General features: G+C 42.3%; 1 protein-coding gene across 1 annotated transcript; it reads left to right on the top strand.

Annotated features, from left to right (window-relative positions):
- The first annotated feature begins 767 nt into the window (after positions 1-767).
- Positions 768-11917, top strand: LOC119057712 (aldo-keto reductase family 1 member C15-like). The gene is made up of 9 exons (XM_037156605.2): positions 768-967; positions 4059-4226; positions 5118-5234; positions 6129-6206; positions 6992-7114; positions 8231-8340; positions 8688-8853; positions 10274-10356; positions 11523-11917. Exons 1-9 carry the CDS (start codon positions 881-883, stop codon positions 11563-11565), a joined length of 975 nt encoding a protein of 324 aa, XP_037012500.2. The 5' UTR covers positions 768-880; the 3' UTR covers positions 11566-11917.
- The last annotated feature ends 3536 nt before the right edge of the window (positions 11918-15453 follow it).

Below are 15453 nucleotides of genomic sequence, written 5' to 3' on the forward strand. Positions count from 1 at the left end.
ATTTGGTTTTTCTGAACTGCACTAACAGAGGCTATAACAATGGGCAGACACACAAGAAAGAGTGATTGCCTCTCTGTTGAAGTCTTAAAAGATGTGGGCAGGGGCAGGAGCAGGAGATTTTGGGAAAGCCAGAGTCCACAAGGCTGAAGAGAGTAAGTGGGGACTTGAGTGGTCTGTCCCAACAGGAGGCATGGCTGAAACAAAGGTACCACTACAAAATTCACCCTGGAACTGGGACAATTATTTTCTTGCGAAAACGATTCAAAGAAAGAAGCCACAGAGAATTAGAGGTTGGAATGATGTTTGATACAGGGAAGTATATAATGACATCAAGGGTTGGGATTCTTAGGGAATTTTGTTACATGTGTGCTCGATACCAAGAGTTGAGCTTACTTCAAGAAATTCTGAATAATGTCTTTGTTAATGGTATTTTTGACCAAATGAAGTGTGAGAGACTTAACTAAGGTCCTGTAGTAGAATTAGTGTTTAGAAATGACCACCATAAGAATTATTTTTTATCTTGTGTAAGTCAGCTGTGATTATCAAGGACCACTTGACATCTTGAATTTCTTTCTTTTTTTTTTGTTTTGTTTTAAACTTAGGAGTCCAAGGTGAGCGATGCTGGAGAGAAAGTCCAGGGCCAGCTGTGGGCGTGACATGTCCCTGTGCTCTCCCGGGAGCTGTGCCTGCCGGGACTTGGAAGAGATACAAAAAGTCAATGAAATGGTTTGTTTTCAATGCAGAATCCTGGGCAGCTACAGTGCAGCCCTGCCTCACTTGTGATTGGTAGAAATAATGCTGGAGCCTCCCCTTGTACTTGACTTGCAGTCAGAAAAAGGAAGGAGAGACACAGTCAGCTTACGCACGACTGTATACAGCAATGGACTTCAAACATAGTCGTTCTGTGAAACTGAATGATGGGCATTTCATGCCAGTCCTTGGATTTGGCACTTTTGCTCCTGACCATGTAAGTCAAAACCAGGGGACCAGAGGGCCCAGTACACACTGGGTGATTTGGAAGGACTCATGTGGCCTCCAGTTCACCACTTCTGACTTTGTGCTGAGTGGGACGATGAGCTGCTGGCTCTGGGGACTCAGAGGTGCTCATTCTGAGGGTGGATTACCTCTGTTGTTAATACTGTTATTATTGATTGGGTTACTTAATGGATGTACTTAGCATGTACTGTAAGTCCTTTGCCTGCATTATCTCCTTTAATTCCTCAACAACTGGCCCAGGTAAGTGCTATGAGTCTTCTTACTTCTTACTTGTTTAAAATCTAAGCTCGGCTGCTGTTGATGGACCCATCTGCCCCTGGGTCAGAGTTCACTCTGCTCTTTGTTAGGACTCCTGATGGGCAGTGGGCCCAGGAGGAGATGACTAATGTGACTGCATCTGGCAGCTTTGCTGAGGGTTTGTGGGGCTGGAAGTATTTGCCAGAGAATTTCTGTCATTGAAACTTTTGTCATCAAAGGAGCCACTATTGCTCCAAGTATTAGGCATTCACAAAGGATACCCGAAGAGGCATAAGTAACAATGAGTCAGTATTGGGCTTCTCATCAGTTGCATTATTCGCTCATCTGTATGGCTGACTGCAATGCCCTTCAGGAGTCAAACTCTGGTCATGGTGTGGAAGGGGCAGCTTTGGGGTGGCCTGGAAGGGATTGCCCTGGCAAGAGACAGAGGCCATCCACTCCACAGAGCGATGAATAAAATGTCAATAGCTAACAGCTGTCAGACAGGCCCAGTTGGTTTGCAGTGACACGATTATCCATATGACCACTGTTACAGCTTAAGGGCAGGACATGTGTTACCTTACCTCTGAATTTTAGCATTGGGTTGGCCAAAAAGTTCCCTTTTTTTTGTAAGATGGCTCTAGTAGCCCTTAGTTATCTCTATCTTCATTGGAAATAATTTTGTTAGATTGCATTGTGACAATCTCTTTGTTACATTCTATTTGTAAGAGAACATATTTGTTAGACTGTATTTTAATGCCAGCTCCATATTAGTTTGCATTAAAAAACTTATCAGAATTGGTGAATTTTTGTGTAGCCATTTTGATATTGAAGATGAAAGAAAATATGCAATGTTTTTGGCATATAAGGCTTTATCTACTCAAGAAAGGTAAAAACATAGCTGAAATGTAAAACAAGATTTCTGCAGTGTATGGGGAGGGTTCTCTGAGTGATTGAACCTGTGACAAGTGGTTTGGGAAGTTTCTTGGTGGAGACTCCTCACTGGACCGTGCTTTAGCATCAGGGAGAGCAGTTGAAGTTGATAGCGATAAAATCGAGACATTAATTGAAGACAATCAAGGTTATACCATGTAGGAGATACCCTATATACCCGAAATACACAAATCATTAAAGTTGTTGGTGAACATTTAAAAAAAGTGACTTTTGTTTAATGGAAAAACTAAATGGACATTTTGGCCAAAACAATAGATTTGTTAAAGGCAGAGACTAGAACAAAGCATCTCATAATCCCCTCACAAGAATAAAGGAAACACGTACATCTGCTTAGTACAGTATAAAAGGTGCAGAGTGAAATGGAAACTTCTTTTGCACCCTAACCAGAGTTCTTTTCTAAATGCAACTCCCCCAACATCATCAACAGTTTTTCTGGGCATCATAGCAGGAACAGGAAGCATGGTCCAGCATCTTTTGTCCAGTCAGGTGTGTTTTCTGGGGAACATGCAAACTCAGTGTCTCAGACTCAGTCATGAAGGCGTGGCGCACTCTGACTCTGAGGCAGGCTGTGCCAAAGTGCTGAGGGTGCCCCAGGCAGGGCCTGTTTGGTGAGGGGAGGAGCAGCTGCTCTTTTGGCACCACCTGTTCTCGCTGTAGGTTTTCCTGGGCAAAGATCAGTGTGCTGTCCTCTCAGTCCTTTCACAGAAGCTCTGGTGCTGATCGAGGCAGGGCCCCATGCAGCCCCCTCGGCCCTGGGTGTGAAACAGACGGCCTGGAGGACTGAAGACGGAAGAAGCAAAGTTGCCTGAAGTAGAGAGGATGGACTTCAGGCACAGGAGTCCTCGTATTTTCCTCTGGGAAAGAAGAATTAATTTAAAGCCCCCCTTTAAAGGTTGGAATGAGATTTAGAAATTGTTCTAGATGTTTCCATGAAATAATTTCTCTTTATGTCTATACAATGACAACAACAAAAGCAAGGTTCAATATTCCCTACTGCTCCAGTTGGGTCCCTGGCCATTATAATGTTCCTTGTCCCCACGGCCAGCCCTCCTAGAGCCCAGCCACACTCAGGCAGTGCTTCTGTGAGCCTGGGTGGCTTGCCTAATGGGGTAATTACTGACAGGCCTGAGCCCCTGGTATGATGCCCTCGCCCAGTTGTAATTGCTCACATCGTTCATCCACGGTTGTTCCCAGGCATGGCGCACCCAGAGCTGCCCTAGTGACTTGCCTGAACTCCAGACACGCTCCTCCCTGCCTCCAGCATGGAGAGGCCTCTCTATCCCCTGCTGAAAAGCCGGATCAGTGATACAGTCACCACTGTCCACATAGTACTTGTCATCTAAACCCAGATCTACTGGCAGGGACCCCAAATGACAAGGGGTAGCCATGGCATTGGGTTAGGGGGACCCCTTCCTGTGTCACCTGGTAAAGGTGTCTGTCACTGTGAACCAGGTTCTTTAACCAGGCAGGCCCTAAAGTTCAGCACGCAGGCACCATGAACACCTAAGTGGGAAATGTAAGAGAGGAGGAGAGTGTGCCGGGTGCTGTTTCATTCCTGAGCACATTGAACAAATTCTCTACTGCATGGCTTCATTTTCCACGTTGCAGGTAAAGACCTTCCCGCAAGTTCATTTCAGATGAGAGGTAGAGTTTATAACTCCAACTCATAAATTTATAGTTTGTAAACTGCAGTTTATGCAACTGGAGTGTAATGCATGCCTCCCAGGTACAGGTTTGTGATCAAGGCTGCTTGTCACTCCAACAGGGGAAGAGGAGACATGTAGTAACAGCTGGCGAACCTAACTTGAGGAAATAAATTACTTCTCTCTGTGTCGGGCTAATTGCAAACCCTCCTTATTCATATTTTGTAGGTTCCTAAGAGCAAGGCTGCTGAGGCCACAGAGATGGCAATTGATGCAGGCTTCCGCCACATTGACTCAGCATACTGCTATGAAAACGAGAAGGAGGTCGGCCAGGCCATTCGAGACAAAATCGCTGATGGCACTGTGAAGAGGGAGGACATCTTCTACACCACCAAGGTGCTGTGCGGGGTGTGAGGGGAGGTCGCTGTCAGAGCAGATATGTTATTTTGAAAAAATAAAAGGCAATAAAAGCAAAAAGCTCTGGTGTTAGTTGAATAGTTTATTGACCGCAACATTGTCGAGGCCCATATAGAAAAGCAGAACACAGGAAAGAATTGCTCTGCTGTGGAATGTGTTAGGGGTGGGACACAGTCTCCCAGCCTCTCTGAACAGGTAACATTCACATGTAAAACCAGAGTAAGGTACTCACCTTCTTCATCTGCTGTGTGGCATGACTGAGCCACTGCAGGGTGGGTCCACTCCTTTCATTCTTCAGTGGATTCCCTCAGGACATATCCAAGTGAGGTGGACATGTGATCCCAAGAGGGGAGTCTGACTAGGAAATACTGTTTTCAAGTCAGCACTGAAACTGACAAAATTTTTCTTAGGTGGAAAACCCTGCTTCCAACGTAAAGAGAGCTGTGGGCTCTGCCGAATGGTCCTATGGTGTCAACAGCAATGACGCCCTATTTTCAGAGTGCAAGCCCCTCAGTAGCCCTGTGTCCAGGCATTTGTTATACAGGGCAGTGCCCTCCATTCCCCCTGGCCTGCCATGTCTCAACTGTCCTTTCAGAAATGACTTTTCTAGTCCCTGAAACCTTTCAGTTGCTTTTCCTGGCCCATCTAAGATTTATTTGCAGTTTTCTTGCAGTCACTCAAGTAAACCTCAGTAAGCTGTGAAGAAGCTCATATACACTAAGTCACATGAATTTAGCCCTAGAATCATTAGTTTTACACCACCACACATGTTTGTTACTCACATCTCAGTCTCTTAACTATGATGTCCAATTTTGTTTCCCAAAAGTGTGACATTGTAGGACATTTTCAAAATTCTTTTGGTTACTGCAGCTTTGGGCTACTTTCCTTCGACCAGAACTGGTTCGATCAGCCTTGGAAAGATCACTGAAGAATCTTCAACTGGACTATGTAGATCTCTTCATCATTCATATTCCAGTAGCTCTGAAGGTGAGCTTTTGTGTTCCTTCTCATGCCCGAGAGTACTTCACGAGTGCTGTTGCCCCTCCACTATCTCATTCCAGCTGGGTTTTCTGGGTTCTTACTGAGAGAGGTAGATTTGAGTGGGGTGGCTAGAACTGCTAAATGAACTCTCCTTCATAGTTATGTTACCTCAACATCAAGATTTTGTATCCTCATCCCAGAGCCTTGAGAAGGATGGCAATGCAATGGTCTCATTGCCTCCACCTCAGAGCACTGAGGTCACTTCCCTCTGTGTCTAAGTGAAGAGCTCCTGTTTGTGGTTCCTGAGTGATGAGGGGCCTCAAGAAGCTGAGTTACAAAAGATAGTGGAGACACAACAGGGAATGCACACCTGGAAGTGGGAGGGTCCCTCGAACATGGACCCGAGCCCAATGCAGACAAAGGCACCCTGGGGTGGTTCGTGCTGCACAACTGGGCACCTTTGGGCATTGCTGGTCCAGCTTCTCATTGCAGTGAACGTTCACTGAGCACATCTGGTGTTCTCACTGTCTTTGAGTTGGATTATCCTAAACTGAACTAAAGCACAGTCTTCATAGTAAAGGGAAACCCTATCATACAAACCAGTTTGTCCTTGTGAAACAACATGAATGCCAGCTGTTGGGGAACTCATTGTTAGCAAAGTACATTTGGTGGGTGGTTACCAGGAAGGTTGAGGTAATTGAGGGAGAGGTTCTGTGCTTGAAGCGATTCTGATTTTTCCCCCCAAAGCCTTCTTTTACTCACATCACACACACACACACACACACACAGACATGCTGCTAAGCAATAACAGCACATTGAAGGCTGGGTCACCAAGGCACTTAGGCACCAGGAAGACCATTCTTTAAACAAAAACCTTTCTTCCTCCTCTCTGTATTCCAGCCTGGAGAGGAGCTTCTGCCAAAGGATGCCAGTGGGAAAATTATTTTAGATAGAGTGGACTTGCGTGACACGTGGGAGGTAAGTTCTGCTACTGCCCCCCAAACACACTGTGATAGGAGGACATGCCTGCATGGGCGCAGAAGAAACTGGCTCTCACCCCACCTGTCTCTGCCCTCAGACATGCCACCAAAGACCTCTGCACCTTGGTGTTTACTGCCCTAAAGGAAGAGACTAAAATGGAATCATAGCTGAGGTCTATTTTTAATGTAAACTTCTGGGGTTCTAGTGGGGGTTTCTTTGCCCCCTGATCAGGTAGAGCCTGGAAGCCCCAAAAGAGGCATGGTCAGAAGCAAACTCCAGGGGAGTGAGAGCCCTGTTCCAGGACAGATAAACACAGCAGTGTTGGGGGGAAGCTGCTGCCAGCTTAGCAGGACCACAGTGAAGCCTGCCCTTCTGTAGCTCATTCCATGCACTTGTTTCAGCCATCTAGGACAGAGGAAGCAGAAAACCTTCAACTAGCGGAAAACCTAAGAGGCCCTCTTTGCCCCTCACTCTGATATGACAACATTTGTTAAAGAGCTCTTGTTATGCACTGGGCAGGAAAATATGCACCAGTGGGGGGGTAGGGAGGTAAGGGGAATTTAAAAGCATCTTATTGTCTAATTATTGCTCTGGAATTGTATGTCACAGACCCAAAGACACAAGGAATAAAGTACTTTAGGAAGCAATATATCTAAATTATAAAACTGTTTGATTGAGCCAAGTTGTCATTTATGTCCAGATTCTTAGTTTCTAAAAAGTTCACTGTCAAATAAAAGGACTGAACTACAGGGCGGGTTTGCCCCACATGCCCTTTCTCCCAGGCCCTGGAGAAGTGTAAGGATGCAGGTTTAACCAAGTCCATTGGGGTGTCCAATTTCAATCACAAACTGCTGGAGATGATCCTGAACAAGCCAGGGCTCAAGTACAAGCCTGTCTGCAACCAGGTGAGAACATGTCCATGGTTACTTCTTTGCTTCTGCCTTTCATATTCTCTTTCTTGATTAAGAGTCTGAAAGTTTGGGGCTTGATGCCAGCTGCATACATGATCAATCCCTTTATTGTGATAGGATATTCCAGGGAAAAAGCAGGTGAGTGGAGTGGGAAGATCGTGACTTTAGTTATACAGAGGTAGATTTGAGGTTCCCAGGAGACACCCATGTGGAGATGCTGAGGTGGAGGGTGGCAGCGTTGGTCTGGAGCTCAAGTGGTGGTCAAAGTTCGAGGTACATATCAGGGAGTCATTGCTGTATGGGTGGCAATGACTGTATGGGTTCAAATATTTATAATCTTCATCTTAGTTATTTACTTCTAGGATTCTATTTGTAGAAAATAATTCATAATCTGTTAAAATATGACCCAGGATCCTTTCCTCTTTTCTCCTTCTTTCCCCTTCTGTCTCTCTCTCACTCTCTTTCTCTCTCTCAAGTTATTCTTAGAGAAACTAGGCCTGTATTCCTTGAAAACTTTTCCCACAATTCGTTTTCCTGATTGATCCCTGTGATACTATTTGATATGTTGCTGTCTTTTGTTCTTGTAAATTGGAGGTTACCTCTAAAGACTTGATCACATATATGTAATTGTGAATTCATGAATTCAATGGATGTACTTACTTTCTGAGTGATGATTGAACTGTCATCATTAATCAGAAGATGCCTCTTCAATGAACTTGTGTCCTCTGACATTCCTCAGCGTGATTTGTATGTCATTTACTAGAATGCAAGATGTTCTAGGCTCAGTTTGCAGCTCTTTGGCCCAGTAGTTGAGTCAGCCATCTCTTGAGGGAATCTTGGTTTCTTTCCAGAAGAAATGACATGTAGAGGTCACAGCCAGGATATAACAGTCCTTAATAATTTTAAGCACTAATATCGATTAAGAAAGTTGTTTTTATCACTTCTGAAAGTAGATAGAATTTGAAGGTGTTTCAGAAAGTACATGAGAAAATGACCAATATGAAAAATGTGCATATATTCATGTAGCATTAGGTATTCCTTCAAAGGCTTTTCAAATTTACATGGTATTGACTCATATATTCTGATACTTTTGGTCTTGGCAATTCACAGGTGGAATGTCACCCATACCTCAATCAGAACAAACTCCTGGAGTTCTGCAAGTCAAAGGACATCGTTCTTGTAGCTTACAGTGTCCTTGGGTCTCAAAGAGACTGTATCTGGTAAGGAGAGTATCAGAGTTAACCTATGTCAGCTACTGTTTTGGTTACAAAACCCTTATTGAAAATTTAGATTCAACATTTACTGTGGAAAACTTCAAATGTAAAACAAGCAAAGACAACAGTGTAATGAGCTCCCCCACATTCCAAGCACTGTTTTTAAAAGAGAGTTTCTGATAAAATTTATATAGCTTGTCATGCATTAATCATAATTGCACAATGTTGACAAATAGATGTATTGCATAACACATTTCTCTCGATTGTCTATGAAATTTGGGAAAAATAGACGCTACACTGTAGATTTCTAGTCCTACACCCTTCAGATCCTCATTTTCTGGTTTTCTTTTCAGGGTGGAAAAGGATAGCCCCATTCTCTTGGAGGATCCGATCTTGAATGCCATTGCCAAGAAACACGGTAGAAATCCAGGCCAAGTGGCCCTGCGCTACCAAGTGCAGAGAGGGATGGTGGTCTTGGCCAAGAGCTTCAATGAGAAGAGAATCAAAGAGAACTTCCAGGTACAGGCTGCACACCAACTTTCCAGAGTGAGGAACCGGTGCTCTCTAGAATGTGAGACCCTAAATGCAGGGACTCTCTCTGGGCCACCTTTTAGCATCTTTTCCCCAGCAGAAGTCCTGGCAGGTAGACAGCTACATAAATTTTATAGACTGATGATCTAAAACATGAATGAATAAATTTTTTCCTAAACTCCCTCATATATCTTCTGGTCTCTTGGGTCAGTCAGTGATCTTCAACTTGCTTTGTTGTGAACCTCATGAGAGACTATGTAAACTCTATGACATTTTATGATGACAGCTAACAATTTCATTATAAGTTTACTATTTGCAAAAGATGATGTTTAGAGCATATTATTTGTCATGTATTTGCTCCCAAACCTTGAAGCTATAAGTCTAGTTCATTCAATTTATGAAAATGTGTAATAAGCAATTTTAAATTGCATTGTTAAACCAATCAGAAAAAAATCCCACCTTAACTTTCAGGTCAACTCCACATGTTAATATACAGGGGTAGGCAAAGGTATGCTTACAGTCATTGGTATAGAAAATAATGCAACAATTAACAAATAATAAGGCAACAAAAAACTATGTTTCACATACTCACAACTGTATTGTAATTTTGTTGCACCCTCGATATCCTCATGAGAACCAAATCAGTCCTAGGGTACATTTGTAAGATGAGTAAATGTTTAATAGATAGATAATAGATAGATAGATAGATAGATAGATAGATAGATAGACATATATAGATATGGGCACTGAGTTTTCAATGAAATTGTCTCCTGGATAAAACAATAAGCTTCCTGCTTTCATATTTCTTATTCAAGATCTTTCTGCTTTGCTATTAATTCACTTTCCAGTAGGGGACAGTCAGTTTGTATCATCAAGCAAAAACAAATCTAGACTCAAGAGAGACTTTATTCAAAGTGGCGAACTCTCTGAATGTTGCATCTGTAAGCATCTCAATGACCAGTCAGAAAGATTGTTCTTTTATAAGAAAGTAAACATGAGTGAGCAGGTGTGTTATTGATAGTTAATCAGCAAATGCTTTTCTAGAGGTCAACAGCTCCTTCAAGATGTGCTTTGCTCTTCCCAAAGCTTGCTTAAGTTCAAGGCTATGTCAAAAGTAAGGGGTATGTGTGGTGATTGTGAAGGGAAGCAGACTGATATTGGGTCCAATCAGCAGGTGTTTTGTAAACACCTCTTTTGTGAAGTGGAACCAAGGAGGAGAGGGAGTGGGAAAGGAGAGGAGAGGTGGAGAACCCAGGAGGGGAGTCCTGATGCCAGGACATAGGAAGTGGTGACAGGGGACACCTTCCCTAGTATTCTCCTTGCCTCAGTCCAGCCAGAAAGACCTTATGTTGCTTATTGGAAGCCAGCTGTTTTGAGGGAGAGTAATGTGATTTTTTCCTTTTTTCAGATTTTTGACTTTGAACTGACTCCAGAAGACATTAAAGCAATTGACGGCCTCAACAGAAATGTCCGATATATTAAATTCTTATTGTAAGTGACTTGTAGATTATTTTTTCCAGAAAGTTTTCTATAGCATGTACATTAACAGAGGAACTCAGCTTCCTTATATCTGGGAGGCAGGCTTGATTTTTGGAATAGAAACAAAACAGGAGCTTCCCAGAGGTCTCAGACCAGAAGTTTACTCCACGCCCCATCTCTGACCCAACAGAAATATGAGTGGGGCCTGGAACAGACCAGAAGTAAAATGGCCAATGTTTGCATCATGGTGAATTCATGACTCTGAGCCCTACTTCCTGTGCCTGGTTTATGTCCACTCAGCTCCTGGCACACAAAATTTTTTGAGCAGTCTAGCTCCTGGCAAACAAAATTTCTCAGAATGCACTCTTCAATGAAATTTAATTGAAGGAGACAAATTTAATAAAAGAAGATAAGAACCTGGAAAAAAGGGAGAATGACAGTAACACTGATTACTGAATAACAAATGCTCTTATAAATTGTATGAAAGCATCCTTGACTGGTGTGGATCAGTTGGGTGGGCATTGTCCCACAAGGTCAAAGGTCTTCAGTTCGATTCACAGGTTGGGCCCATGCCCTGGCTGCAGGCTCAATTTATAGCTGGGGACATGTGAGGGACAACTGATTGATGCTTCTCTCATTCACTGATGTTTCTGTCCCTGTCATTCTCCTGCCCTTCCCCTCTCTCTAAAGGCTTAATAAATAAAATGTAGAGTAAACAAACAAACAAATTGTATGAAATCTGTAATCACATTTGGCAGGTATGGTGAGGTAGGCATATATATTGTCTCCTCAAGAAAGAAGGACATTCTCTAACAGATCAACCCTTACCTGGTGAATGAATTTGTGAAAAAGAACAACAGAATCCTCATGTGAGCATTATCATGAGTCCAGGGACAAAAGTAACACGTGGGACAAAATAACCACCACGTTCATTAGTTTCACACACAACAGCAAACTCTCATTTAAGGAAACTAGCTTTTCCCCTGGCTTTTCTACTGCATATGAATGTAGGAATGGCGTGTATGGACCAGGAGCTACATGTCTTTATGTCGATGTAGGAGGAAGGGCATGGTTGGAAATGGAGAGTTTTTAGCCCATTCTGACTGTGTCCACAGAGAAACTCTGTTTCTGAAAGCTCGGGACTGAGTAGTAAACGAAAATCCTTCCTTTTCTTTCAGTGGCGTTGATCACCCTTATTATCCATTTTCTGAAGAATATTGACCATCAGCTACCCATCAAGAGTTCTACCAGAATCTCTTGCTTCTGTGGGTGTGGAGAAGATTTCTGCACTAGGAGGAGGTGATTAAAAGCAGTTCTGTAGAATCAGGCTACTTGCCTGTCTTCTTTAAAACTTTAAAAAAAATTTTGAAACAATAAAAAATTACAAATAAGGATGTGCATTTTTCCTGATAATTGAAATAATACATACAAATTACAGACAATTTGTACAATAAAAGAGAAAGAAAAGAGAATAAAGATGACCTGTTCTTAGCCTATTTAAAACTTTTGGAAATTTGGGTGCATTTTCCTTCATGATTTTCCTCTACAAATGGTGAGTGTGTTTATTTACTAAAGTGAAGCAATCTTCAGGTTTTATACTTAGCATAACTAAGTATAGGTTTTATGCTTAGCATAACTACCATAGTTTTTGGACTGTTAAGATGCACTTTTCTCTCCCACTCATTCGGGAGGAATAATGGTTGTTAGTGCTGCTACTGAGTTCTGTTTACATATACATTGGTGAAATATTATGTTATTTATGTGGTTAAATATTTTACTTCAAGATTTTTCCCTGTATTTTCCTCCTCTAAAACCTAGGTGTGTCTCACGGTCTGAAAAATATGGTATTTTTCCAAGCAATGAAATGATACTTTAAAATTCCAGCATTATATTTCACTGTTTTAAGGCACTGCATCTTATTCTTTATGGAATTTAATAATCATCTGCCCAAGTTTTGACACTGTGATTACTTTATATACATTTCCCCATTTGTTCATTTACTCATTCAGCAAATCTTCATTGAATGTCATTTATGAGCCAGAGATTGTTTTATCAATGAGTAAAATAGACAAGAATTGAGTTCAAATAATAAATGTCTAGATTTACAGTCTAGTAACGGAAGAAGACTATCAAGGAAATAAGGACTGTTTAGCTATTAGAAAAAGGGAGTACTTGGGGGGTAAGTCTGCACAGTCTCTAACATTTCTGTACACCTGATTCACAGACACTGTTTTTCAAAAGTTTATACAGCCTTGGAATAGAGAGAGAGTGTTTTCCGCCAGTTAGAGAAAGGTACATTTATTGTTCAGTAATGTAAAGTAAGAATTTCACTCCAGACAGAGTGTGGGATGCGTAGCGCTCACTCTCATGAATCCAGGCTCCCTAGGAGGCAGGAGATAGAATAAAGGATCCTGAGACACTGCAACTGTCATGAGTCAGCATCCTGATTTCTGAGAATTGTCTTCTGATACCAGATAATAATTAGCATTGCGGTTTCCTCCTCAGGTGGGCAATCAAGGAGAATTGTGGGAAATTGTATGTGTAGAAGCTTAAGTAAAAAGTCTATAAAGTCTGAAACTGTTCAGTAGGAAAGAATAACTTCTTGGCCACAGATGGCCTGCTCCTATGTCTTGGGCAGTGTACTTTTGAAAATAAAATTTCTGCTTGCTTTGCTTCACAGTATCTGTGTGGTCAGCTCAGTTGTTTGTTAACTGCCAAGGACCCGGGCTCCATCTCTAAGTGAAGCACCTACACTCAGATTTTCTCCCATAACTCAATGTACTGCGCGTTCACCCTGTGGAAATGGGGACTCAAGGAACTGGCACTACTAACCCCATTGTAGGAAGTATTTTCACAATATTTGTATATCAAACCATCATGTAAACTTGAAGCTCACACAATATTATTGTCTCCCACAAAGACAATCCTATCTCTTTGATTCTTGACAGCGATGTGGGAAAATAAAGCAGAGGGGGAGAATGGTAGTGGTATGAAGGGTGTTAGATGCTATTACAAGATGGTTTGAAAGGATCAGGGTGAAAATGACCCTTGGGAAAAATGAAGGCAAGAGAATGAGCTACCTGGATATGTACAATAGGAGAGTATTCCTGAATTTTCACTGGATATGCTGAGGCAAGAAGGAAGTGTTCCTACAGTACTGAAGTGACAGCAAGTAGGCTAATGGGGGTGGAATTTAGTGGGGAAAGAAGGTAGAAGGAGAAGATAAGGTCCAGAGAGTCAATGGGGTGGTGGGCTTGGTCATGTAGGTTTTGAAAAGACTTTTATTGAGAAAGAAAGGGAGAATGATATTGCAAATTATAAGTGGAGCAGCTACATGAGTTGATTGGTTTGTAAAGTCACTCAAGGTGTTATGCTGCTACTTACCACTGCATCTGCCATGAAATCCTAACTTAGCACATTCCAAACTGAGCACTTCTCTTACTGTGTACTTTCTACTAGACCTAAGTCCATCAAGTTCTTGATTCAGCAAGAACTGTAGTCAGGCCCTGACTGTCTTGGCTCAGTTGGTACGAGCATCTTCCTGTAGCTGAAGGGTTGCAGGTTTGATTCCTGGTTAGGACACATACCTAGGTTGCACATTTGATCCCTAGTCTGGACACATACAAAAGGCAACAAACCAATCCTTCTCTCTCTCATTGATGTTTTTTTTTTTCCCCACTCTCTCTCCTCTCTTTTCCTTCCTCTCTCCCTAAAAAGCAATGAAAAATGTTGTTGAGTGACAATTCACAAAGAAAAGAATTGTAGCTAGTGAGTTTTTTTTCTAGCTCCTAATTGAGGCAACAGTGGTAGCTGCTGCTCTTCATTTTGCTATGCCACCCAAGGACAACAAGAAGAGAAGTGCTGGAAAGTTGGCCAAGATAGACAACAATCTACAGAGATGTAGATTTAGGGGTTCTACCCAGAGAGTTTTTGATCAAACAGATGTGGGAGAAAGCTCAGAAGTGCATGTTCCTAGGGAGCCACCAAGTCATCCTGCTGCTGCTTGTCCAAGGGCCACACTTGGAGCAGCACTGTATCAAGGGAGATGAAAGGGCGTCGCCCTCCAGCAGTTTGGGGGTGGGCAAGTCTGTTTCTGGTACTCTCCCCTGCTGTGCAGTTGTAGCCATTTCATTCTGTAAGAATAAGCAGAACCCAGTTGTCATGTAACCACAGGTCACAGACTTTGCAGCAAGCTTCTCTGTGATGAAGTTTCTCTGTGAATTCTGATTTCTGAGTTGTCCCTGTCAGTTGCTACTCAGACTATCGAGAATAATTTCAGTGTAAAGAGACCTGGAGAAAGAGAGACAAGATTAATGGTAGAGTTTTGGAGGTCTGAGGTGGCTATAGTCTCTGTGTGCCAAGGGGAGAGCCAAGTGGCTCTTGGAAATTCTCTTCATTTTTGGAAGACTGAACTGCACACATGTTTCTGGGTCAAGCACCGTGACCTTGCAAGAGCTCAGCTTCAGTGCTTCTTGGTGAAGTTTAGGGTAGTTTGAGGAAAGCTGTAGGATTGGTTCTGTAGCACAAGAGCCACATGGTGTGAAAGCTGAGGACTGACTGCGGCCAGGGCACTGGCACAAAGCACTGCTTTCCTCTGATTTGGCTCTTCAGTCTGTGGACAGCCAGTTTATGGCCCTGAAACTAGTTACCTCATCAGGGGTTGAAAATTTTAAAATGTACCTGAAACCTTTTAATGATAGAGTGAGGTAGGAGAGGGTAATGGAGAGGGAATAATTATGAATAACTTAGAAAGTTCAGCTTGGTGGGCCAGGAGGAATTAAGGCAGCTAAGAAAAACAATAAGGTTGTGAAAGATAGAATTTCACTTAATGACCAACTTAGTAACCCACCAAAATTATGCGTTATTTCAGTGAAAAGATTTTATTTTCTTTTATATTTTTGTCCTTCTTTAGATGTGTTTGAAGTGTTTCTCAAGTTTGCATAGGCAAATTACTAATGTATTCCATCTAAAGTTACATCTTCATTGCCCTGATAGATAATTTTTAGCTTTGGATTTCTGGGTTGAAATGAGTTTAATAACCTCAGAGAGAGTGAATTAATTTAGGGATGTGAATCTGAAGGTTGTGTAAATTTATAGATCACACCGGGT

The sequence above is a fragment of the Artibeus jamaicensis genome, unplaced genomic scaffold (assembly GCF_021234435.1).
Source record: "Artibeus jamaicensis isolate MK-2021 breed Jamaican fruit bat unplaced genomic scaffold, CSHL_Jam_final contig_426, whole genome shotgun sequence".
Lineage (NCBI taxonomy): Eukaryota > Metazoa > Chordata > Mammalia > Chiroptera > Phyllostomidae > Artibeus > Artibeus jamaicensis.